At 43.3% G+C, this 26,474-nt stretch overlaps 1 protein-coding gene across 2 annotated transcripts in view; it reads right to left on the reverse strand.

Moving 5' to 3' along the window:
* hikeshi (heat shock protein nuclear import factor hikeshi) overlaps positions 1 to 26,474 on the reverse strand; it is a 93,772-nt gene that overhangs the window by 47,128 nt on the left and 20,170 nt on the right. The window contains exons 2-3 of one of the 2 annotated variants that reach the window (XM_084668248.1): positions 18,436 to 18,673; positions 10,707 to 10,858 (exon numbers count right to left, since the gene is read on the reverse strand). In XM_084668248.1, the coding sequence (XP_084524374.1) occupies positions 10,707 to 10,858; positions 18,436 to 18,673 (390 nt within the window). Of the gene's footprint in view, positions 1 to 10,706; positions 10,859 to 18,073; positions 18,342 to 18,435; positions 18,674 to 26,474 lie in introns of those variants that run through there. The other variant, XM_084668247.1, reaches the window with a different exon arrangement.

Genomic DNA, 26,474 nt, shown 5'->3' on the forward strand with positions numbered 1-26,474 from the left:
TACCTCACTGTTTTAAGAGATAATATGAAATAAATACATACATAAGGGAGATTGACAACTAGACAAAGAGAAATGTACAAACATGTTCCCAATCTGACTCAATGTAGCTGGACATTCCAGTTTCAGCCGCCATAAAAGAAGCTAATTACTAATAATAGCTATAAAGTCTTGTGTCACCTGTCCTGTTATTACCGAATGCCGATATAATACAAATGCCCCGATTTGTTATTATGTATAATCTCTTACAATGTACTACAAATTAAAAATATTGTTTGTTTAACATGCAAATCATCAAAATATCAATAACGTTGACAAATCGTTTCAGCCCTAGTGTTTATACTTTGTACTGGGGAAACAACGTGATCATGTTCAGCCGACAATAAAATGTTGATAATGTCATTATATAATAATGCATTTATAGAACAATTGCATCTATCCTATATAACTAGTGCACAGTGACCGTAATGCAGTAGGTGATCCATCCATCGTCAACCGCTATCTTATTAGTCTGGACGCAGGGGCAGCAGCTCCAGCAGGGGTCCCCCAACCCGAGCCACAGTAACCAGTTCTGGGAGGCACAGTAACCAGGACCCCGAGGCATTCCCGGGCCAGTAAGGAGGTATAACCTCTCCACCAAGTCCTGGGTCTTTCCCGATGCATCCTTCCAGCTGGACGTGCCTGAAGCCCGGAGGGGAACCTTACCAGATGTCCAAACCACCTCAACTGGTTCCTTTCAACACAAAGGAGCAGCAGTTCTACCCCGAAGCTAGCCATCCTCCTGAGGAAACCTATTCTGGCCCCTTACACTCGCAACCTGTTCTTTTGGTCATGACCCAGCGTTCACAAAAATCGGCCGGTAGATTGAGCCAGAAGGCAAACCTCTCTTTTTGTGGGATAGAGCGAATGCAATATCATCGCCGCTGCCCTGATTCTCCAGCCAACCTCCCGCTCCATTGTCCCCTCACTCGTGAACAAGATCCCAAGGTACTTGGGGTAAGAATTAATTCCCTACCCGGAGTAAGCACTCCTTCGGATTCCTGCTTATAACCAAGGCATCAGATTTAGAGGTGCTAATCCTCAGCCACTTCATACTTGACTGCGACATGATCCAGTGAGTGCTGAAGGTCACAGACTGATGAAGAAAAAGACCACATCATCTGCAAAAAGCAAAGACGAAATCCCCAGCCCACCAAACCGCACCCCTCCCCTACCCTGACGACGCCTTGATATCCTGTCCATGAATATATCAAACAGGATTGGTGACAAAGCACAGACCTGGTGGAGGCCAATCCCCACATGGAACAAACTGGACTTTGTGCCGAGAACCCAGACAAGGCTTTCGCTTTGGATGTACAGGGATTGAATCTCCCAAACCCCGTACTCCTTACCAGTAAGGCAGAGAAATGTGATACCCCTGTAGTTGGCACACACTCTCTGGTCCCCCTTTTAAAGAGGGGAACCACCACCCCGTTCTGCCACTCATTAGGCACTGTTCCAGACTTCCATGCAATGTTGAAGAGGCACTTCACCCTACTTGCCTCGGGGGAAAAGTCCCTGTACTTACTGTAAGTCGCTTTGGATAAGAGCGTCTGCTGAATGACAACAACAAAAAAGGCGTGTCATTCCCTCCACATCCAAAGCTTTCAGCATTTCTGGTCGGATCTCATCAATTCTCAGGGGCTGTTTTTCCATTTATATTTGACTTTTTGAAGTTGATCATAGTGTTTAGGAACTTACAAGCAGTAATCCATGAATAAAGGCCAAAATGTACTTTAAGCCAAGTACGTGTACACATACGCACGTATCCAGCGTTCTCTGTCCCACTAGAAGCGCTGAACCATTTCAGGGACGTTGTTACTGACGTGTAATGATTGCTAGTTGCACAGAGCAAAGGCACAGACTTAAAATGAACGTGTCTTCGGCAAACTGTCATTTATTTCCGTGTTGTTAGTCGGTGATTATTACATTAAAGAATTTGTTGTCTAGCCCTCCAATCATTCAGCAAAATGTAATTTATTGGCAAAAGGATGTCAAACATATTGTGGGTTACACTGCAGTTGGTCTATAGTAGCCCGACATTATCAACATTTAATAGTCATCTGATAACATCACATTCTCCCCAGTAAAAAGTATAAACACGCAGGGACATCATAAACATTCAATGGTCTAATTAGATACAGTTATCCCGTATGCGAAACATGTAATGTTCTTCGAGAGCGTATAGCGTCCTACTGGAGTGAACACCGAAAGCGCTGCCTTGACTGCGAGTGATCAAGGCTGTAGTATATTATTGAGTTTAGTCTTTTGGGTAGAGCTAAAGGGTCAGCAGTTAGATAACCAGTTCAAACTGGTCAAGGAGTAGCTAGCCAGTGAGTCAGTTTCGGTTTCAGGGTACTCAGGGTATTCTTTTGTTTGACAGTAAATGGGGGCGTTGTATCTGTGCATTAGCATATTTAAGGCGGTTAGCACTACAGAGGCAGCCTCGTCTGCCAGCCTCGGCGCACGAAGACTCAGTCAAACAAAGACAAAGGAGTCTACCTGCGGAGTCTACCTGCGGAGTCTACCTGCGGAGTCTACCTGCGGAGTCCACCGAGGAAGGCCGAAGAGGCGGATGACCTCTTCTGATAAGTATCAACCTATTCATAATTAGAATATATTATACCTAGAACTTATTCATAGCTAGCATGTGTTTTCTTAGCATTCCTGTTCATTACACTACCCGTAAACGTAGATATGTCACAAAGTATATTCAGTCAACTTCTAACCTTACCTATCCAGTTCTTCTCCACCTGGCCTTTTTCTTTCTTTAGGGCTCTGGAACTGCCAGTCTGCTGTGAACAAGGCAGACTTCATCCCGGCGTTTGCATCCCAGGCGTCTCTTCATGCCGTTGCGCTGACAGAGACGTGGATCCGCCCAGAGAACACTGCAACTCCAGCTGCTCTCTCCGTCAACCACTCCTTCTCTCACTCTCCCCGCACAACCGGGCGGGGTGGTGGGACAGGTTTGCTAACTGCATCACTTGACTCTCTTTGTCCCCTGTCAACCAGGCCTGCACGATCTTCTCCCTCCTGCCCGTGGCTTACTGATGTTATTCGTGAAGAACGGTCCACCCTTCGAGCAGCTGAGAGGAGATGGCGCAAGTCCAAAGTGGGTCTGGACCTTGATAAGTATCACTCCCTCCTTAAATCCTTCTCTTCTCACATAACTAGTGCTAAAACCCTCTACTTTCTTAACAAAATTAATTCTGCTTCTAACCCCCACAAACTTTTCTCTACCTTCTCCACCCTTCTTAACCCATCTCCCCCACCCCCTCCCTCCACCCTGACAGCAGACAACTTCTCCTCCTTCTTTGAGAAAAAAGTTGCAGACATTAGCAGTCGGTTCCCTAAACCCACCTTTCCTACCCCCTCACCCTCCATGACTGACCCAACTAAATGTCTAAACTCTTTCTCTCCCCTGTCAGAAGCAGAGCTCTCTGACCTCATTCTCTCTCATCGCCCCACTTCCTGTCCCCTTGATCCTGTCCCCTCCCCTCTCTTTCAAACCATCTCCCCCTCTATCATAACTTTTATGCTCCATGTTCTAAACTTCTCTCTTACCTCAGGCACCTTCATCTCTGCCTTCAAACAGGCCAGAGTTACCCCTCTACTCAAAAAACCCTCCCTTAACCCTGCCGTCCTCCAGAACTACAGACCGGTATCACTGTTACCCTGCTTCTCTAAAACAATTGAACGTGCTGTATCTAACCAACTGTCTAACTTTCTCAGAACAACCTGCTTGACCCCAACCAATCGGGCTTCAAGACCGGCCACTCCACAGAGACTGACCTCCTTTCAGTCACAACTGTCCTCCAGTCTGCCTCCAGCTGTACCTGTCGTTCCCCCGACCGATCCGGGGATCTCAGCTAGGATTGAGGCCTGCCTCGCAGACATCTCCGCCTGGATGACCGAGCACCACCTCAAGCTGAACCTCGCCAAAACAGAACTTCTCATCATCCCGGCCAAACCCTCCATCTCCTACAACCTTCTCAATCACCCTGGGATCTGCGACGGTGACCCCCTCATCCTCTGCCAGGAACCTTGGGGTTACCATGGATGACGAGCTTTCCCTCACGGCCCACATTGCTGCAGTCTCCCGGTCTTGTAGATTCACCCTCTACAACATCCGGAAGATCAGGAGATACCTGTCTGAGCATTCCACCCAGCTGCTTGTCCAAGCACTTGTCCTCTCCAAGTTGGACTACTGCAACTCGCTGCTCGCCGGTCTCCCAGCATGCGCAACCCGCCCTCTTCAGAGGATTCAGAACGCGGCAGCCCGCCTGGTCTACAATCTACCCAGACACTCCCACGTTACCCCGCTCCTCATCTCCCTCCACTGGCTACCCATAACGGCCCGCATCAGATTCAAGACCCTAGTGCTGACCTTCCGAGCAGTGAACGGGACTGCACCCGACTCTCTCCTGCAGCCTTACACCCCCACCCGCCACCTACGGTCTTCTTCAGACAACCGCCTGGTGGTCCCACCGCTCAAGACCGCCCGATCCCAACACAAGCTCTTCTCCTGCCTGGCCCCCCAGTGGTGGAATCAACTCCCCACCTCCATCAGAGACACAGACTGTCTCTCCACCTTCAAGAGAAGGCTCAAGACGCACCTGTTCCGGGAGTACAACGGTACTTAGGAATGGTTTGCTGAACCCAACGCTGGTTTCCTCAAGGATCACAATAACTCTTGCTTAGACTGTTGCTCTTGTTTGTTAGTGGTAGCTGATTTAAACTGTTCTCTATTTTGGTTAATCCTATTTTTTTATTGCTTTCCTACAGGTACACTTGCACTTAGAGTTTCATGTTGTTTAATTGTAACTTGTTTAACTACATGCTCTTATGGTTTCCTCTTTTTAGCACTTATTTTTTGGTTGTTCACAATGTGTACTTCTTGTTTTGGCTACCTGCAATGCTTTGGGGTTATCTTGTTGTTATTATCAGTGACCTATGCACTTTGTAAAGCTCTCTCTTGGAAGTCGCTTTGGATAAAAGCGTCTGCTAAATGAATAAATGTAAACGTTATGTCATTTATTGTCAGCACATGGTCCAAGTATTGCAAAAATAAGAGCCACATTAAATTGGGGAATTATATGCTGTAGGTTTACTTGATGTTAGCCTACATGTTGATGCTTAGTCAAATCAACTTTCGGAATGACAAGACAGGCAGTGTAGCCTATAATAGGCAGTGGATAATATACTGGTTGAGAATATGTATTTTGGTTTTATGTAGGCTTTTACTGTAACATTGGGACTCCGGTTTCAAGTGTGCATGGTGGGTTATGCTAGGGCAGTAGCGCATATAAAACAAAAGTTGCATTTGACAAATCAAGTAGGCGGCCTATCTACTACAACTTGCCTGACATTTTTATTTTTATTTTATTTAATGTTTATGTCAGGCGCAATGGCCCATACACGAAAACATTACATACAAGAGACATGAATCTACTTATCTAATATGCTTAACTAAAAACAACACATCGCCTATGTACAGTGTAGCAGTAGTTTCTCCAAAACTGGCTCCTTCAAAAAGCGTCTGAGGATAACAGTAGCCTAACTATGTCATTTCCAGACGCCAGGAGGCGAGCTGCAAAAGAATGAGTCAACTTTCGCCTCCTGGCATCAAAGGTGTCAACTTGCAGCTGTGCAAAGAGCCAGCTGTTGCTGCTGGACCTTGGTTGCAACATGATAATCTTAAAAGCGTTGTGGTAGGCAACTCTAAGTCTCTGCAGCGCACCAGCGCTATGTTTGCACCATAGCTGGGCGCAATACAGGGGAGAGCAGTGTGCCATAAATAGGATTCGCTTCGCATCAGTAGAGCATTTTTCAAATTTTCAAGTTAAAGTGTTAGCTTTTGTGTACAACTGGCGGGTTTGCGTGCAGATAGAGCTATCGTCAGAGAGATCTGGCGGGATTTGAAAACCAAGATAGGGCAAAGGCGTGCCGTAAAGCTTCACTGGGAGTGGTGTTCCATAATTTAGAGTAGCCTACATTTTGTTCCCTTTACATCTATGGACTATATCAAATAACGGGTATTGCATTGTGCACTGGATTTTCTTTTTGAGCTGCTAAACCGTGACTGCATCTTTCAGGCTATTTAAAAAGGTGCAAAATCCCATCCCCCCTTCTAATGATCGATTGCGTAGTGAATCAATGGATTTCGTCTAAGCAGTTCCTTTCAACGTTGTCTGTCTTACTCAAATCCAGTTACCAAGCATTCCATTCTGATAGGCCTACTTAGAGCTCAATAATAATTTAATTTAGCTTATTGTTATGTTCACACACTCTTAGTAGAAAAAAAGGACATTAATTGCAGCCAGATGTTGTAAAATGCTAATTTACTCATTTATACCTCTCAATATTTCAGAAATGCTATTGTAAGCTATTAGCTATTTGATTGAGTGGGCTGTTATGTTAGGCAGGAATTATAAATGGGGAACTTTCATTGTGAAGGTGGAAGTCGAGTGCGAAAACAGTGGAGACAATAAAGTATGGCCGGTCGAAACAAGGAGTCACGGAGCCCTGTATTCATGAACGATCGGTTACACTATTGAGTCCAATGATCATAACAGCCCCATCATCTCCTTTTATTAGGCCTACCTTATTTAAGGCTATTCATAAATGGTTTAGCCTACCATTTGCAAAATAGTTGCAAACTATCAAAGTAATATCATTTAATTAGTTTTGCTCGTGTGAATATGTAAAATGTAGGGCTGCACGATTATGGCCAAAATGATAATCACGATTATTTTTATTAATATTGAGATCATGAATAATTATCACGATTATTTGTTGATTTTAACCTAATCAAATTTTGTCACAATGCATTGTACCTGCAGAATGGATGTGAATAAAACTCAAAATATACAATTCAATAAAAAACGTATATTCCATAACTGAATCTAACCAAATGAGAACACCGTCCGTCCACACTAGCGTTTTCATATCGTTTTACTACTACGCAAACTTGGCGTTTTCAAATGTCTCCGGCCAGGGGAGCGTATTCGAAAATCTCAGTTTTCAGTATCCAAATAGGCCATAATAGTGTGGACGGGAGGTGCAAACGCAGATATATGTATGTGTTTCTAAAATTACTCAGGCTAGGGTGGACCTCTGTCCTCTGTAACCGTCTACATCTAGAAACTAAGCTGCGTGGTGCAGGGAACATCTTGTGATCAGACATTAGGTGTATTCGACTCCATGCAGCGCCGTAGCTGGCTGCAGCTTGCAGATTGGAGAAGAGTTTATCATAGCCCAATACATAAAATGACTAATTTTACGACTTTACAGAGTCGTTTATAACTCCTACCCGAATGCAAGCGGCAAGTTTCGCTGGTTGTTTCATGCAGCCGATGTCGAACACAACTTTTGGTTTACGTAGCGCTAGATTGGCTTTGAAAAATATTTGATACGGAGTGTTCTATTAACGGAATGACGCATTATAAATATCACTCGATCACGTGAATTTGATCGTGATTAAAATCGTGATCGTGATTAAAGTTCGCCTAATCGTTCAGCCCTAGTCAAATGTATTTATTAGTTATGTTTATCCACTTTACCAAATGCATTTGCATTTACGATTATTGTTCCTCATGACATAATAATTGCGCTTACCAGTCAACACACAAACGCTCATTTGAAAGTAATGCACTTCATAGAATTGGCAAAGATATTTGTCATAATTTTGCACATATTATAGACTATATCTATTAATCTGAGGTCATAAGGTCATAAGCTTTCAGTGCTTTCCTGTACCCATTTTAAAACTAGAGGGGATCGATCATTCCAAGCAGTGGCCCCTAGGTTGTGGAATGCCTTGCCTCCCTTTATACAGTGTGCAACTTCTGTCAAAGATTTTAAAAAGCATCTTGACTAAAAGCTAAAAGCAACTCAAGGGTTTTTTATGGTTGTTTATCATGTTCTATTTTATATTTTATCATATTCTATTTAAAATGTTCCTGTATTCTCAATGTGTAGTGTTATATTTTATTTTGTTGTGAAGCACTTTGTGCTATACAAATAAACTTAATTTAAACTACTTACTTAATTTATAAACTATACATATTTTGCTAGGCAAATTGCATCCTTGAAAGGCAGGGAAAAATCATTGCTGAATGCGCAATTACATTTACATTCAATTACATGCAATTAAACCAAAACATGAGCAAAATAGCCTTAAATTAGCTTTCCTCTGTGTGATTTGGATATGATTTCCCTGTGCCCCCCCCCCCCTACTATAATGAAGGGGAAAAAATCAGATTTTGTATATTTCTGGAAAGTTGACAGCCTTCTCAGATCTGGTGGTTAGCTATCTTAATTGTGTTTTGAATCTTTGAGTGAAACAAGAAGAAAATTGTTATCGCATTTGACATTTTTAGTTGTAAAATTAATTTGTATTGCTAAATTTGTTGTTTTCTTTTTGAAAGAGGCCATTGTTGTTGGATTGTAGGCTGTGGCACATGAGGAGCAATTTGTTTCCGTATCACATCTCGCTAATGCACACAGCTGCAGCAGCACTCGTGTCAGGTTCGCTAGCTTGCTCCGTTCACCTCGCTGGTTTTAGCAAATCAAAGTTTCTCTCAGATTGCACCAAATTGAAGTTTTAAACTGTTCAAATGTAAATATACAGTGAGGAAAGTAAGTATTTGAACACCCTGCTATTTTGCAAGTTCTCCCACTTAGAAATCATGGAGGGGTCTGAAATTGTCATCGTAGGTGCATGTCCACTGTGAGAGACATAATCCCCCAAAAAATCCAGAAATCACAATGTATGATTTTTTTAAAACTATTTATTTGTATGATACAGCTGCAAATAAGTATTTGAACACCTGTCTATCAGCTAGAATTCTGACCCTCAAAAGACCTGTTAGTCTGCCTTTAAAATGTCCACCTCCACTACATTTATTATCCTAAATTAGATGCACCAGTTTGAGGTCTTTAGCTTCATAAAGCCACCTGTCCATCCTATACAATCAGTAAGAATCCAACTACTACCATGGCCAAGACCAAAGAGCTGTCCAAAGACACTAGAAACAAAATTGTACACCTCCACAAGGCTGGAAAGGGCTACGGGGAAATTGCCAAGCAGCTTGGTGAAAAAAGGTCCACTGTTGGAGCAATCATTAGAAAATGGAAGAAGCTAAACATGACTGTCAATCTCCCTCGGACTGGGGCTCCATGCAAGATCTCACCTCATGGGGTCTCAATGATCCTAAGGAAGATGAGAAATCAGCCCAGAACTACACGGGAGGAGCTGGTCAATGACCTGAAAAGAGCTGGGACCACAGTTTCCAAGGTTACTGTTGGTAATACACTGAGATGTCATGGCTTGAAATCATGCATGGCACGGAAGGTTCCCCTGCTTAACATGTCCAGGCACGTCTTAAGTTTGCCAATAACCATTTGGATGATCCAGAGGAATCATGGGAGAAAGTCATGTGGTCAGATGAGACCAAAATAGAACTTTGGGGTCATAATTCCACTAAACGTGTTTGGAGGAAGAAGAATGGTGAGTACCATCCCAAGAACACCATCCCTACTGTGAAGCATGGGGGTGGTAGCATCATGCTTTGGGGGTGTTTTTCTGCACATGGGACAGGGCGACTGCACTGTATTAAGGAGAGGATGACCAGGGCCATGTATTGCGAGATTTTGGGGAACAACCTCCTTCCCTCAGTTAGAGCATTAAAGATGGGTCGAGGCTGGGTCTTCCAACATGACAATGACCCGTAGCACACCGCCAGGATAACCAAGGAGTGGCTCCATAAGAAGCATATCAAGGTTCTGGCGTGGCCTAGCCAGTCTCCAGACCTAAACCCAATAGAGAATCTTTGGAGGGAGCTCAAACTCTGTGTTTCTCAGCGACAGGCCGGAAACCTGACTGATCTAGAGAAGATCTGTGTGGAGGAGTGGGCCAAAGTCCCTCCTGCAGTGTGTGCAAACCTGGTGAAAAACTACAAGAAACGTTTGACCTCTGTAATTGCAAACAAAGGCTACTGTACCAAATATTAACATTGACTTTCTCAGGTGTTCAAATACTTATTTGCAGCTGTATCATACAAATAAATAGTTAAAAATATCATACATTGTGATTTCTGGATTTTTTTAAAATTGTCTCTCACAGTGGAAGTGCACCTAGGATGACAATTTCAGACCCCTCCATGATTTCTAAGTGGGAGAACTTGCAAAATAGCAGGGTGTTCAAATACTTATTTTCCTCACTGTATGTACGTAGCTACAACTATTTATACTACCAAGAAGATTCCATAAATCTCCATTCCAATTCCTATTGCAATGGTTCTTTACCATGACTAAAAAACAATAACAAGCCCCTTCATGGGTTGCCTCTATTCATGACTCCTTCATGCCGCCACTCAGGCTTTGATGTAATTTGTGTGTGAGATGTTTTTGGCAGCACTTGTTCTGTAAAATATAGATCTAATATATATCTGCTACAGACTAACATATTGACAGATTTATGACAAAAATATTCCACTTTGAGTATAAAAAAAACCCTTAATCAGTCAAGCTCTGATGGAAATGTGTGCACAAAATACGATAGCCTTTGTTGGCCTAAGGCATGCATTAATAGGATTGATGCAAAGCTTTTATTAATTTATTTTCCACACTGTAGAGCAGTTGCTGCATCCATGGGAATATTTCCTAACCTGTGTAAATGAGTCAACAGATGAAACAGTAGCACTTGAAACTGGCGTCTGCTGACTAAGCTGATCCAGAGGCTCAATAGACACACCTACTTGTGCCACTGAGGCTGCTTGAGGTGCTGCCATCATTCCAAAAGGATGTTTACCACCCTCACCTGAAAAACAAAAATAGAACCACATTTCAGTTACATGCCAATTCATCAGAAAAATCAGATTGATTTTCAATATTCATAGCATGCTAATACTTGCCTGCTTTTAAGCTAGCTATTTTAAAGATAGCACTAGGTTTATCATTAGTAATAAAACCTAGAAGTTGCCAAACTTGACCACCAACTTGGTCAGGGAAGGAAAAGTAGACAGCACCACCCATGCCTACAGGAAAAGGCACTGTTCCAAGCATGAAAACCACCACATGGTTTACATTCTCATAATCCGGCAGGTTGAAGACAAACTTGTCATTGGCAACTTGTAATGCATCTGTTTGGACCTAAACATAACACAAAAACATGTAGTCAAGAGGCACATCCTCAACTTTTTTTATGCCAATTGCTGTGGTAAAAACAGAATGCATAACAAAGATTGTGTGGTGTTAGTAGCTTAGTATTTAACCCTACATGCCAGATGCTAATGTAAAGGTTACAATAATATTACAGTTGTCAAAAATGGCAGCAAAAATACAGACATGTCCAGTCTATTGAAAGTCAATACATTTGTTTATATTTCATTGATTTTTAAATGTATTATTCTTCAATTGATAAATATATTTATCTTCTTTATCTTCTGTTCAAGAATTTATGATCAATTGCGTCATTTGTTTAGGTCTGTGAAATCACAGTTGAGACACTAAGCTTATTCAATTTGTCATGTGCAAGTATCAAGGAGAGCTGCAGCTTCACCTAAAACAGTGCATGGTAGGGAGCACAGTGACATGCAGCAAGCCCAAATAATTTAAATACTGTTTAGTAATGTAATATACACTGGTAATATCTTCCATCTCCCCAGTGATTCCCACACAGATTTATTTGTGGCGTTGCGCCACAGAATCAACATCGGCCGCCACATATTGCGTTTTGTAAAAAAAATGTTTTTAACACTACTTAGGTTAAAACAAGCAGCGTTTTCATTCAGATGTGCATTTCCTTTCCCTGCTCTCCCTCCGTTTCTCTGTCAGTTATGCGTTTTCTCACATACATACAGTCACAACGTCAGCACACGTTAGCAACGATGCATACATACGCCGTTCTATTAAGACACAGTTATATCAGCAGGCCTTCAGCTTTAGTGCCGTAGCTAAAGATCTAGGAAAGTTCAGGTTACTTTTCGCTAGGTACCTATGAACATGTCTTAATAAAAGGTTCTCCTAGTTCTTTTGGTGAGAAGTATCAGGAGCTAGCTACTTACCCGGCGTCATGGAGCCGACCAGTTAAATAGTTATTTAGCACTAGAGTTGCTGCATATGCAGAAATTATTAGTTTGTATGGGTTTTGTGAAGGTGATTTTGTGAAGGTGTGAATCATTTTGGATTAATATTTAATATAATAAAGTTCTGTGTAACAAGTTATTAACGAAGGAATTATTTCAAACTACCCCCCCACCTCACAGCCCACATTGCTGCGGTCTCCCGGTTGTGAAGATACCTGTCTGAGCATTCCACCCAGCTGCTAGTCCAAGCACTTGTCCTCTCTAAATTGGACTACTGTAACTCGCTGCTCGCCGGTATTAATCAATCAAAAACTTTGTCGCATACACCAAATTGCTTCAGTGCAGCAACATTTTTAGGACTTAGCCAGCAACATCTACGCAGTAGACAGCAGACAGTAGATACAGATAACACAGTAACATAATAACATATACCAAAAATATCATTTAACACTATAACATATAACACTATAACATAAAACATTAAAAAGTAACAACAACACAAGAAGAGCTAGCAGCAGTTTGAAATTAGGAATTGGGAACAACTATGTAAAACCAGGATCTGGGAGGACCAATGAAATTGCCAGGGCGGGCTTTATGCGATGATGGACAGATGATCAACAGTAACGTAATCAACAACGTCACGAAAGAGCCCTTGGGTTGAATTTCTTTTCAACAAACAACATATTACGTTGCTCTGATTGTAGGTCTATCCAATTGAGCAAAGAGGCATTTGTTTTACGAGTTCGGTTGAAACTGATATCATTTTTATTTTTATTTTATTTAATGTTTATGTCAGGCGCAATGGCCCATACACGAAAACATTACATACAAGAGACATGAATCTACTTATCTAATATGCTTAACTAAAAACAACACATCGCCTATGTACAGTGTAGCAGTAGTTTCTCCAAAACTGGCTCCTTCAAAAAGCGTCTGAGGATAACAGTAGCCTAACTATGTCATTTCCAGACGCCAGGAGGCGAGCTGCAAAAGAATGAGTCAACTTTCGCCTCCTGGCATCAAAGGTGTCAACTTGCAGCTGTGCAAAGAGCCAGCTGTTGCTGCTGGACCTTGGTTGCAACATGATAATCTTAAAAGCGTTGTGGTAGGCAACTCTAAGTCTCTGCAGCGCACCAGCGCTATGTTTGCACCATAGCTGGGCGCAATACAGGGGAGAGCAGTGTGCCATAAATAGGATTCGCTTCGCATCAGTAGAGCATTTTTCAAATTTTCAAGTTAAAGTGTTAGCTTTTGTGTACAACTGGCGGGTTTGCGTGCAGATAGAGCTATCGTCAGAGAGATCTGGCGGGATTTGAAAACCAAGATAGGGCAAAGGCGTGCCGTAAAGCTTCACTGGGAGTGGTGTTCCATAATTTAGAGTAGCCTACATTTTGTTCCCTTTACATCTATGGACTATATCAAATAACGGGTATTGCATTGTGCACTGGATTTTCTTTTTGAGCTGCTAAACCGTGACTGCATCTTTCAGGCTATTTAAAAAGGTGCAAAATCCCATCCCCCCTTCTAATGATCGATTGCGTAGTGAATCAATGGATTTCGTCTAAGCAGTTCCTTTCAACGTTGTCTGTCTTACTCAAATCCAGTTACCAAGCATTCCATTCTGATAGGCCTACTTAGAGCTCAATAATAATTTAATTTAGCTTATTGTTATGTTCACACACTCTTAGTAGAAAAAAAGGACATTAATTGCAGCCAGATGTTGTAAAATGCTAATTTACTCATTTATACCTCTCAATATTTCAGAAATGCTATTGTAAGCTATTAGCTATTTGATTGAGTGGGCTGTTATGTTAGGCAGGAATTATAAATGGGGAACTTTCATTGTGAAGGTGGAAGTCGAGTGCGAAAACAGTGGAGACAATAAAGTATGGCCGGTCGAAACAAGGAGTCACGGAGCCCTGTATTCATGAACGATCGGTTACACTATTGAGTCCAATGATCATAACAGCCCCATCATCTCCTTTTATTAGGCCTACCTTATTTAAGGCTATTCATAAATGGTTTAGCCTACCATTTGCAAAATAGTTGCAAACTATCAAAGTAATATCATTTAATTAGTTTTGCTCGTGTGAATATGTAAAATGTAGGGCTGCACGATTATGGCCAAAATGATAATCACGATTATTTTTATTAATATTGAGATCATGAATAATTATCACGATTATTTGTTGATTTTAACCTAATCAAATTTTGTCACAATGCATTGTACCTGCAGAATGGATGTGAATAAAACTCAAAATATACAATTCAATAAAAAACGTATATTCCATAACTGAATCTAACCAAATGAGAACACCGTCCGTCCACACTAGCGTTTTCATATCGTTTTACTACTACGCAAACTTGGCGTTTTCAAATGTCTCCGGCCAGGGGAGCGTATTCGAAAATCTCAGTTTTCAGTATCCAAATAGGCCATAATAGTGTGGACGGGAGGTGCAAACGCAGATATATGTATGTGTTTCTAAAATTACTCAGGCTAGGGTGGACCTCTGTCCTCTGTAACCGTCTACATCTAGAAACTAAGCTGCGTGGTGCAGGGAACATCTTGTGATCAGACATTAGGTGTATTCGACTCCATGCAGCGCCGTAGCTGGCTGCAGCTTGCAGATTGGAGAAGAGTTTATCATAGCCCAATACATAAAATGACTAATTTTACGACTTTACAGAGTCGTTTATAACTCCTACCCGAATGCAAGCGGCAAGTTTCGCTGGTTGTTTCATGCAGCCGATGTCGAACACAACTTTTGGTTTACGTAGCGCTAGATTGGCTTTGAAAAATATTTGATACGGAGTGTTCTATTAACGGAATGACGCATTATAAATATCACTCGATCACGTGAATTTGATCGTGATTAAAATCGTGATCGTGATTAAAGTTCGCCTAATCGTTCAGCCCTAGTCAAATGTATTTATTAGTTATGTTTATCCACTTTACCAAATGCATTTGCATTTACGATTATTGTTCCTCATGACATAATAATTGCGCTTACCAGTCAACACACAAACGCTCATTTGAAAGTAATGCACTTCATAGAATTGGCAAAGATATTTGTCATAATTTTGCACATATTATAGACTATATCTATTAATCTGAGGTCATAAGGTCATAAGCTTTCAGTGCTTTCCTGTACCCATTTTAAAACTAGAGGGGATCGATCATTCCAAGCAGTGGCCCCTAGGTTGTGGAATGCCTTGCCTCCCTTTATACAGTGTGCAACTTCTGTCAAAGATTTTAAAAAGCATCTTGACTAAAAGCTAAAAGCAACTCAAGGGTTTTTTATGGTTGTTTATCATGTTCTATTTTATATTTTATCATATTCTATTTAAAATGTTCCTGTATTCTCAATGTGTAGTGTTATATTTTATTTTGTTGTGAAGCACTTTGTGCTATACAAATAAACTTAATTTAAACTACTTACTTAATTTATAAACTATACATATTTTGCTAGGCAAATTGCATCCTTGAAAGGCAGGGAAAAATCATTGCTGAATGCGCAATTACATTTACATTCAATTACATGCAATTAAACCAAAACATGAGCAAAATAGCCTTAAATTAGCTTTCCTCTGTGTGATTTGGATATGATTTCCCTGTGCCCCCCCCCCCCTACTATAATGAAGGGGAAAAAATCAGATTTTGTATATTTCTGGAAAGTTGACAGCCTTCTCAGATCTGGTGGTTAGCTATCTTAATTGTGTTTTGAATCTTTGAGTGAAACAAGAAGAAAATTGTTATCGCATTTGACATTTTTAGTTGTAAAATTAATTTGTATTGCTAAATTTGTTGTTTTCTTTTTGAAAGAGGCCATTGTTGTTGGATTGTAGGCTGTGGCACATGAGGAGCAATTTGTTTCCGTATCACATCTCGCTAATGCACACAGCTGCAGCAGCACTCGTGTCAGGTTCGCTAGCTTGCTCCGTTCACCTCGCTGGTTTTAGCAAATCAAAGTTTCTCTCAGATTGCACCAAATTGAAGTTTTAAACTGTTCAAATGTAAATATACAGTGAGGAAAGTAAGTATTTGAACACCCTGCTATTTTGCAAGTTCTCCCACTTAGAAATCATGGAGGGGTCTGAAATTGTCATCGTAGGTGCATGTCCACTGTGAGAGACATAATCCCCCAAAAAATCCAGAAATCACAATGTATGATTTTTTTAAAACTATTTATTTGTATGATACAGCTGCAAATAAGTATTTGAACACCTGTCTATCAGCTAGAATTCTGACCCTCAAAAGACCTGTTAGTCTGCCTTTAAAATGTCCACCTCCACTACATTTATTATCCTAAATTAGATGCACCAGTTTGAGGTCTTTAGCTTCATAAAGCCACCTGTCCATCCTATACAATCAGTAAGAATCCAACTACTACCATGGCCAAGACCAAAGAGCTGTCCAAAGACACTAGAAACAAAATTGTACACCTCCACAAGGCTGGAAAGGGCTACGGGGAAATTGCCAAGCAGCTTGGTGAAAAAAGGTCCACTGTTGGAGCAATCATTAGAAAATGGAAGAAGCTAAACATGACTGTCAATCTCCCTCGGACTGGGGCTCCATGCAAGATCTCACCTCATGGGGTCTCAATGATCCTAAGGAAGATGAGAAATCAGCCCAGAACTACACGGGAGGAGCTGGTCAATGACCTGAAAAGAGCTGGGACCACAGTTTCCAAGGTTACTGTTGGTAATACACTGAGATGTCATGGCTTGAAATCATGCATGGCACGGAAGGTTCCCCTGCTTAACATGTCCAGGCACGTCTTAAGTTTGCCAATAACCATTTGGATGATCCAGAGGAATCATGGGAGAAAGTCATGTGGTCAGATGAGACCAAAATAGAACTTTGGGGTCATAATTCCACTAAACGTGTTTGGAGGAAGAAGAATGGTGAGTACCATCCCAAGAACACCATCCCTACTGTGAAGCATGGGGGTGGTAGCATCATGCTTTGGGGGTGTTTTTCTGCACATGGGACAGGGCGACTGCACTGTATTAAGGAGAGGATGACCAGGGCCATGTATTGCGAGATTTTGGGGAACAACCTCCTTCCCTCAGTTAGAGCATTAAAGATGGGTCGAGGCTGGGTCTTCCAACATGACAATGACCCGTAGCACACCGCCAGGATAACCAAGGAGTGGCTCCATAAGAAGCATATCAAGGTTCTGGCGTGGCCTAGCCAGTCTCCAGACCTAAACCCAATAGAGAATCTTTGGAGGGAGCTCAAACTCTGTGTTTCTCAGCGACAGGCCGGAAACCTGACTGATCTAGAGAAGATCTGTGTGGAGGAGTGGGCCAAAGTCCCTCCTGCAGTGTGTGCAAACCTGGTGAAAAACTACAAGAAACGTTTGACCTCTGTAATTGCAAACAAAGGCTACTGTACCAAATATTAACATTGACTTTCTCAGGTGTTCAAATACTTATTTGCAGCTGTATCATACAAATAAATAGTTAAAAATATCATACATTGTGATTTCTGGATTTTTTTAAAATTGTCTCTCACAGTGGAAGTGCACCTAGGATGACAATTTCAGACCCCTCCATGATTTCTAAGTGGGAGAACTTGCAAAATAGCAGGGTGTTCAAATACTTATTTTCCTCACTGTATGTACGTAGCTACAACTATTTATACTACCAAGAAGATTCCATAAATCTCCATTCCAATTCCTATTGCAATGGTTCTTTACCATGACTAAAAAACAATAACAAGCCCCTTCATGGGTTGCCTCTATTCATGACTCCTTCATGCCGCCACTCAGGCTTTGATGTAATTTGTGTGTGAGATGTTTTTGGCAGCACTTGTTCTGTAAAATATAGATCTAATATATATCTGCTACAGACTAACATATTGACAGATTTATGACAAAAATATTCCACTTTGAGTATAAAAAAAACCCTTAATCAGTCAAGCTCTGATGGAAATGTGTGCACAAAATACGATAGCCTTTGTTGGCCTAAGGCATGCATTAATAGGATTGATGCAAAGCTTTTATTAATTTATTTTCCACACTGTAGAGCAGTTGCTGCATCCATGGGAATATTTCCTAACCTGTGTAAATGAGTCAACAGATGAAACAGTAGCACTTGAAACTGGCGTCTGCTGACTAAGCTGATCCAGAGGCTCAATAGACACACCTACTTGTGCCACTGAGGCTGCTTGAGGTGCTGCCATCATTCCAAAAGGATGTTTACCACCCTCACCTGAAAAACAAAAATAGAACCACATTTCAGTTACATGCCAATTCATCAGAAAAATCAGATTGATTTTCAATATTCATAGCATGCTAATACTTGCCTGCTTTTAAGCTAGCTATTTTAAAGATAGCACTAGGTTTATCATTAGTAATAAAACCTAGAAGTTGCCAAACTTGACCACCAACTTGGTCAGGGAAGGAAAAGTAGACAGCACCACCCATGCCTACAGGAAAAGGCACTGTTCCAAGCATGAAAACCACCACATGGTTTACATTCTCATAATCCGGCAGGTTGAAGACAAACTTGTCATTGGCAACTTGTAATGCATCTGTTTGGACCTAAACATAACACAAAAACATGTAGTCAAGAGGCACATCCTCAACTTTTTTTATGCCAATTGCTGTGGTAAAAACAGAATGCATAACAAAGATTGTGTGGTGTTAGTAGCTTAGTATTTAACCCTACATGCCAGATGCTAATGTAAAGGTTACAATAATATTACAGTTGTCAAAAATGGCAGCAAAAATACAGACATGTCCAGTCTATTGAAAGTCAATACATTTGTTTATATTTCATTGATTTTTAAATGTATTATTCTTCAATTGATAAATATATTTATCTTCTTTATCTTCTGTTCAAGAATTTATGATCAATTGCGTCATTTGTTTAGGTCTGTGAAATCACAGTTGAGACACTAAGCTTATTCAATTTGTCATGTGCAAGTATCAAGGAGAGCTGCAGCTTCACCTAAAACAGTGCATGGTAGGGAGCACAGTGACATGCAGCAAGCCCAAATAATTTAAATACTGTTTAGTAATGTAATATACACTGGTAATATCTTCCATCTCCCCAGTGATTCCCACACAGATTTATTTGTGGCGTTGCGCCACAGAATCAACATCGGCCGCCACATATTGCGTTTTGTAAAAAAAATGTTTTTAACACTACTTAGGTTAAAACAAGCAGCGTTTTCATTCAGATGTGCATTTCCTTTCCCTGCTCTCCCTCCGTTTCTCTGTCAGTTATGCGTTTTCTCACATACATACAGTCACAACGTCAGCACACGTTAGCAACGATGCATACATACGCCGTTCTATTAAGACACAGTTATATCAGCAGGCCTTCAGCTTTAGTGCCGTAGCTAAAGATCTAGGAAAGTTCAGGTTACTTTTCGCTAGGTACCTATGAACATGTCTTAATAAAAGGTTCTCCTAGTTCTTTTGGTGAGAAGTATCAGGAGCTAGCTACTTACCCGGCGTCATGGAGCCGACCAGTTAAATAGTTATTTAGCACTAGAGTTGCTGCATATGCAGAAATTATTAGTTTGTATGGGTTTTGTGAAGGTGATTTTGTGAAGGTGTGAATCATTTTGGATTAATATTTAATATAATAAAGTTCTGTGTAACAAGTTATTAACGAAGGAATTATTTCAAACTACCCCCCCACCTCACAGCCCACATTGCTGCGGTCTCCCGGTTGTGAAGATACCTGTCTGAGCATTCCACCCAGCTGCTAGTCCAAGCACTTGTCCTCTCTAAATTGGACTACTGTAACTCGCTGCTCGCCGGTATTAATCAATCAAAAACTTTGTCGCATACACCAAATTGCTTCAGTGCAGCAACATTTTTAGGACTTAGCCAGCAACATCTACGCAGTAGACAGCAGACAGTAGATACAGATAACACAGTAACATAATAACATATACCAAAAATATCATTTAACACTATAACATATAACACTATAACATAAAACATTAAAAAGTAACAACAACACAAGAAGAGCTAGCAGCAGTTTGAAATTAGGAATTGGGAACAACTATGTAAAACCAGGATCTGGGAGGACCAATGAAATTGCCAGGGCGGGCTTTATGCGATGATGGACAGATGATCAACAGTAACGTAATCAACAACGTCACGAAAGAGCCCTTGGGTTGAATTTCTTTTCAACAAACAACATATTACGTTGCTCTGATTGTAGGTCTATCCAATTGAGCAAAGAGGCATTTGTTTTACGAGTTCGGTTGAAACACGCCCCATAGTCACAGCCCAACTGAGAGCTTTCAGACTCATATTCTGACTGGAATTATGAGTATGACAACGTCAGGCTAGGAACGCTCATGAGTGAGAGTCGACAAGGTAACCACAAGCAAAGCACGGACAATTTAATGCTCCGATAAAAGGGGGGGCGCACAAGCATTGTGCCCCCCACATGGCATTGTCACATGGGGGGCGCACAAGCATTAAAAAAATCTCTGCACGGTACTCTCTCATCTATCATTTAACGTTGTGGGGAATTGGCATATTGGCGCCCTTTTCAGGCAACTGCAGGCACCCCTGCTTGCTGAGACGGTGCCGTGCAGCATTTTCCGTCGTCTGTGCCACCGATAGTAGCGGTCCTCGTTCCGTGTACTCTCAGGGGGCAGCCGGCTGCGTAGGGGACAGCACAAGATATCCTCCTCCCGAGGGAGGGGGGCTGCAAGTAATAAACTCGCCCGGGGTGCCCAATGTGATAGGACCGGCACTGAGTCAACGACGTATGTAGTTGTGTCTATTTTATTTTGTTGAACGTTATTTACATGCTGTGCTTGGCTGCCCCTCCTTGAGTCCCCACCTTACCGCGGTGGAGGGGTTTGCGTGTCCAAGTGATCCTGGAAGCTATGTTGTCGGGGGCTTTATGCCCCTGGTAAGGTCACCCAAGGCAAACAGGTTCCAGGCGAAGGACCAGACAAAACGTGGCTCAAAAACCTACCATGAAGAAAAACAACAAGGGTTCTCAGTTGCCCCTGCCCGGAAGCGGGTCACCGGGGCCCCCCCCCCTAGAGCCAGGCCCGGGGGTGGGACTCGATGGCGAGCGCCTGGTGACCGGGCCTTTTCCCATGGGGCCCGGTCGGGCACATCCCGAAGAGACAACGGGCCCTCGATCTGAACCCAAGCGGTGTTTTGTTGTTGGACTTCTGTACTAGACACGGCTTGTCCATAAACACCATGTTCAAGCATAAGGGTGTCCATATGTGCACCTGGCACCAGGTCACCCGAGGTCTCAGTTTGATGATTGACTTTGAAGTTGTGTCGTCGGACTTGGGGCTGCATGTCTTGGACCCTCGGGTGAGGAGAGGGGCGGAGCTGTCAACTGATCGCCACCTGGTGGTGAGTTGGCTTTGATGGTGGGGGAGGACGCCGGTCAGGCCTGGCAAGCCCAAACGTAATGTGAGGGTCTGCTGGGAACGGCTGGCAGAACCCTATGTCAGAAGGAGCTTCAACTCCCACCTCCGGGAGAGCTTTGATCATGTCTCGGAGTCCGAATGGCCATATTCCTCCATTGTTGAAGCGGCTGACCGGAGCTGCGGCTGTAAGGCGGTCGGTGCATGTCGCGGCGGTAACCCTCGTACCCGGTGGTGGACTCCGGAGGTGAGGGATGCCATCAAGCTGAAGACTGTGGGGACTCCAGAGGCAGCTGAGGTGTGGCCAAGCGGAACGCGGCTTTGGCGGTCGCCGTCGTCGTCGTCATCTGCCGCTTGTCCGGGGATCGGGTTGCGGGGGCAACGACCTAAGCAGGGAGGCCCAGGCTTCCCTCTCCCCGGCCACTTCCACCACCTCTTCCTGGGGGACCCCGAGGCGTTCCCAGGCCAGCCGAGTGACATAGTCCCTCCAGCGGGTCCTGGGTCTTCCCCGGGGCCTCTCCCCAGTGGGACGTGCCCGGAACACCTCACCAGGGAGGCGTCCAGGAGGCATCCTAATCAGATGCCCGAGCCACCTCAGCTGGCTCCTCTCGACGCGGAGGAGCAGCGGTTCTACTCTGAGCCCCTCCCGGATGACCGAGCTTCTCACCCTATCTCTAAGGGAGAGCCCGGACACCCTGCGGAGAAAGCTCATTTCGGCCGCTTGTATTCGCGATCTCGTTCTTTCGGTCACTACCCATAGTTCGTGACCATAGGTGAGGATAGGAACGTAGATCGACTGGTAAATAGAGAGCTTCGCCTTTCGACTCAGCTCCTTCTTCACCACGACGGACCGATGCAGAGCCCGCATCACTGCGGACGCCGCACCGATCCGCCTGTCGACCTCGCGCTCAATTCTTCCCTCACTCGTGAACAAGACCTCGAGATACTTGAACTCCTCCACTTGGTTCAGGATCTCCTCCCCGGCTTTGGCGGTCGCGGAGGCAAAAACCCGGGCATGGGAGGAGTTCGGCGAGGCCATGGAGAATGACTTCCGAACGGCTTCAAAAAGGTTCTGGACCACCATCCGGCGACTCAGGAGAGGGAAGCACTGCTCTGTCAAAACTGTAAACGGTGGGAATGGTGCGCTGATGACCTCGATGGGGGATGACCTGGATCGGTGGAAGGAATACTTCGAAGACCTCCTTAATTCCACCAACACGCTTTCCGACGTGGAGGCAGAGTCTGGGGACATCGGGGGGGGGGGCCTTTCTATCTCTGTCGCCGAGGTGGTTGAAAAGCTCCGCGGTGGAAGGGCCCCTGGGGTGGACAAGGTCCGCCCAGAGTTCCTTAAGGCTCTGGATGTTGTAGGGCTGTCTTAGTTGACACGACTCTGCAACATCGCATGGACATCGGGGAATGTGCCTCTGGACTGGCAGACCGGGGTGGTAGTTCCCTTCTTTAAAAAGGGGGACCAGAGGGTGTGCTCAAACTTTAGGGGGATCACACTCCTCAGCCTCCCTGGGAAAGTCTATTCAGGGGTCCTGGAGAGGAGGGTCCGTCGGATTGTCGACCCTCGGATTCAGGAGGAGCAATGTGGTTTTCGTCCTGGCCATGGAACAGTGGACCAGCTCTATACCCTCCGCAGAGTCCTGGAGGGTACATGGGAGTTCGCCCAACCAGTCTACACATGTTTTGTGGATTTGGAAAAGGCGTTCGACCGTGTCCCTCGGGGGCTCATGCGGGGGGTGCTCCGAGAGTACGGGGTACCGGATTCCCTGATCGGGGCTGTCCGGTCCCTGTACGACCAGTGCCAGAGTTTGGTCCGCATTGCCGGTAGTAAGTCGAACTTTCCGGTGAGGGTTGGACTCCGCCAGGGCTGCCCTTTGTCACCGATTCTGTTCATTACTTATATGGACAGAATTTCTAGGCGCAGCCAAGGCGTTGAGGGGGTCCGGTTTGGTGACCTCAGGATCGGGTCACTGCTTTTTGCAGATGATGTGGTCTTGTTGGCTTAATCTGGACGCAACCTTCACTCTCACTGGAGCGGATCGCAACCGAATGTGAAGCGGCTGGGATGCGAATCAGCACCTCCAAATCTGAGGCCATGGTTATCGACTGGAACAGGGTGGAGTGCCATCTCCGGGTCGGGGAGGAGATCTTGACCCAAGCGGAGGAGTTCAAGTATCTCGCGGCCGAAATTAGCTTTCTCCGCGGGTGTCCGGGCTCTCCTTTAGAGATAGGGTGAGAAGCTCGGTCATCCGGGAGGGGCTCAGAGTAGAACCGCTGCTCCTCAACGTCGAGAGGAGCCAGCTGAGGTGGCTCGGGTATCTGATCAGGATGCCTACTGGACGCCTCCCTGGTGAGGTGTTCTGGGCACGTCACACTGGAAAGAGGCCCCGGGGAAGACCCAGGACACGCTGGAGGGACTATGTCACTTGGCTGGCCTGGGAACGCCTCGGGGTCCCCCAGGAAGAGCTGGTGCAAGTGGCCGGGGAGAGAGAAGTCTGGGCCTCCCTGCTCAGGTTGCTGCCCCCGCGATACGACCCCCGGATAAGCGGTAGATGACGAGACGTCATTGTATGTTCATAAAAACCTAATGTGGTTTTATTTTCTTGTTATACTGTGGGTTTAGTTTTCACGGTGGATTTGGAGAAGAAGCTTCAAATAAACCTGTAGCAAACCTGTGTCTGCCAGTGCTGTGAGGGAATAAAAGTACGCTTGTGATTTACTTGTGTAATAAATACTGTTTTAATCCAACCAATTAAACAAAATGTTCAAATGGATTTATCAACTTAACATACTTTTTAAGACCCCGCGGATACCCCGTGAAATCATTATGAAATAATCATTAAAAACATTCTTGCATCCTCCATAAGTCAGGTACAACATATTAGCCAGTTACACACCAAAAAACTAACAACAAATCAGCAGATTGCCTAGTAATTGGCCTTCCTCTTCCATCGAGCCATCTAAGCAGTTGTCTATAAATGCTCTCACCTGCTAGTGTCTGGGAATAGTATTTATAGTGTCGATACACACATCTTAGTGACATCACATTGAACTGTCATTTTTATATGTAAGCAATAAGGTACGAGAGGCAGTACTTTATTGTCAATAATGTATGGGTTCCAGGGTTTGCCGGCCCTCCGCTGCACTATGGGCCTAACAACACCCTGGAACCCATACATTATTGACGATAAAATACTGCCTCTCATACCTTATTGCTTTTATAGTACGGTTACCAGCGAAAATATAAATAGTAGATAAATAGTAAGGCTGCCTTTCAGCACAAAATAGTTATAGCACAACATCTCAGCCAATTGAGCCATTCCCAGGCATGGAATACACAAAGTTCAATAACTGGGTAATAAAAAAAGCTGTTTCTCCAATGGCGAGCATTGTCAGATTTGGTCCAAGTTCAAACAGCTGTAATTCAGTCATATTTTGGCATATCAAGGTGAAACTTTGCATGGTATTTCAGAGGCATGTCACCTTAAAGCCTGTTAGGTTTGAACCATCCTTCAACAAAAAACAAATGATTTAGTGACACAAACATATTGAGGCGATGTGGAAACTTACATAAATACACCCCATTCAGCCATTTTGAACTTGATTCAATTGCCTTAAGTAACATTTTTAAATACGTCAATGATACATATCTGGACAAAATGTCAAGTCAATTAGACCTTTGGTTCAAGAGAAGAAGAATTTTGAATGAAAATGGAATGAATTTTGACAGATAATCAAAATGATGACAGGCCAAAAGATAATGGCTGGATTCCAACCTACTACCTTATACTTTACAGGTCACCATCACAGCCCTTTGAGCTATTCTCAGTGTTGAATAGTGTCATGTTCAGTAAGTGTATTAATAAGTAAGCTGTTTCTCCTGTGGTATGCGTTGTTACATTCAGCCAAAGTTGAAACTGCTTGTACATTTCCTATGAAAATGGGACAACGGGATGACTGGGTTGCTGCTGTAAAGAATAACTTACTTATAGTCTTTTTTAAAGGTTGTTTGGAGTGCCATAGCTTGTCATGGAAGGGAATTTCAAATCATGCCAAGCATCAGTGGGGATGTGTCCTGGCTTAGGTTACTGAAATGAATTTGTGCAACAAACAAGGGATCCACCTGAACAATCAATTTAATTCATTAGAGATAACCATTTGCGTTATCTTGACCATGTGTAGACTACAAGTGGCTAGCTACTGTGGTGAACCTGGCTTGTTTTGCAGTGGGTTACACTTTACACAGTGGTCTCGCTAAATAAATGATTGGAGTGTTGTGATGGGCTCAAATAAACACGCATTGCTATGTTTTACAACAGGAGGATTTATCGGAAGACTAGAAACCGTTTTGTCAGAATAAAAAATAAAAAACTATGCCTCTGACTGATTTTGAACCTGTAACCCTTTGCCTACCAGCTCAACATCTCAGCCAATTGAACCATTCCCAGGCATGGAATACACAAAGTTAAATAACTGGAAATTTAAAAAAGCTGTTTCTCCAATGGCGAGCATTGTCAGATTTGGTCCAAGTTCAAACAGCTGTAATTGGGGTGTGCTTGCCTTTGGCGAGCACAAACCATTGTTATCTCACATATATATTATTATTATTATTATTATTCTTTTTGACCCCCTAAAACTTTGTCAATATTTGGACTACATAGATAACCTAGGTGTCAAACGTTTTAGCGATTGAGTTGCTTGTATTTGGATTTACGTTTTGTTGCACAGTTTAGGAGGTTACAACGTTTTTGTGGCGACCAAGTGCCTTTTGTCGACGAAGGGTAATCTGTGCAAGCTACGTCACCACGTCAACACACGTTAGCAACGACGCATGGATACAACGTGATAGAGACTTTCTAGCTCGCAAATTGGAGCTTGGATTACGAGTGAAAAATACCACCCCCAAAAATCACAACCATTTGGCTTTGTAGAGAATGCGATTTTGAGTGGAACTGCAATCTCGCATTTTT

Source organism: Hypomesus nipponensis, chromosome 12 (genome assembly GCF_054491055.1).
Source record: "Hypomesus nipponensis isolate SF chromosome 12, ASM5449105v1, whole genome shotgun sequence".
NCBI lineage: Eukaryota > Metazoa > Chordata > Actinopteri > Osmeriformes > Osmeridae > Hypomesus > Hypomesus nipponensis.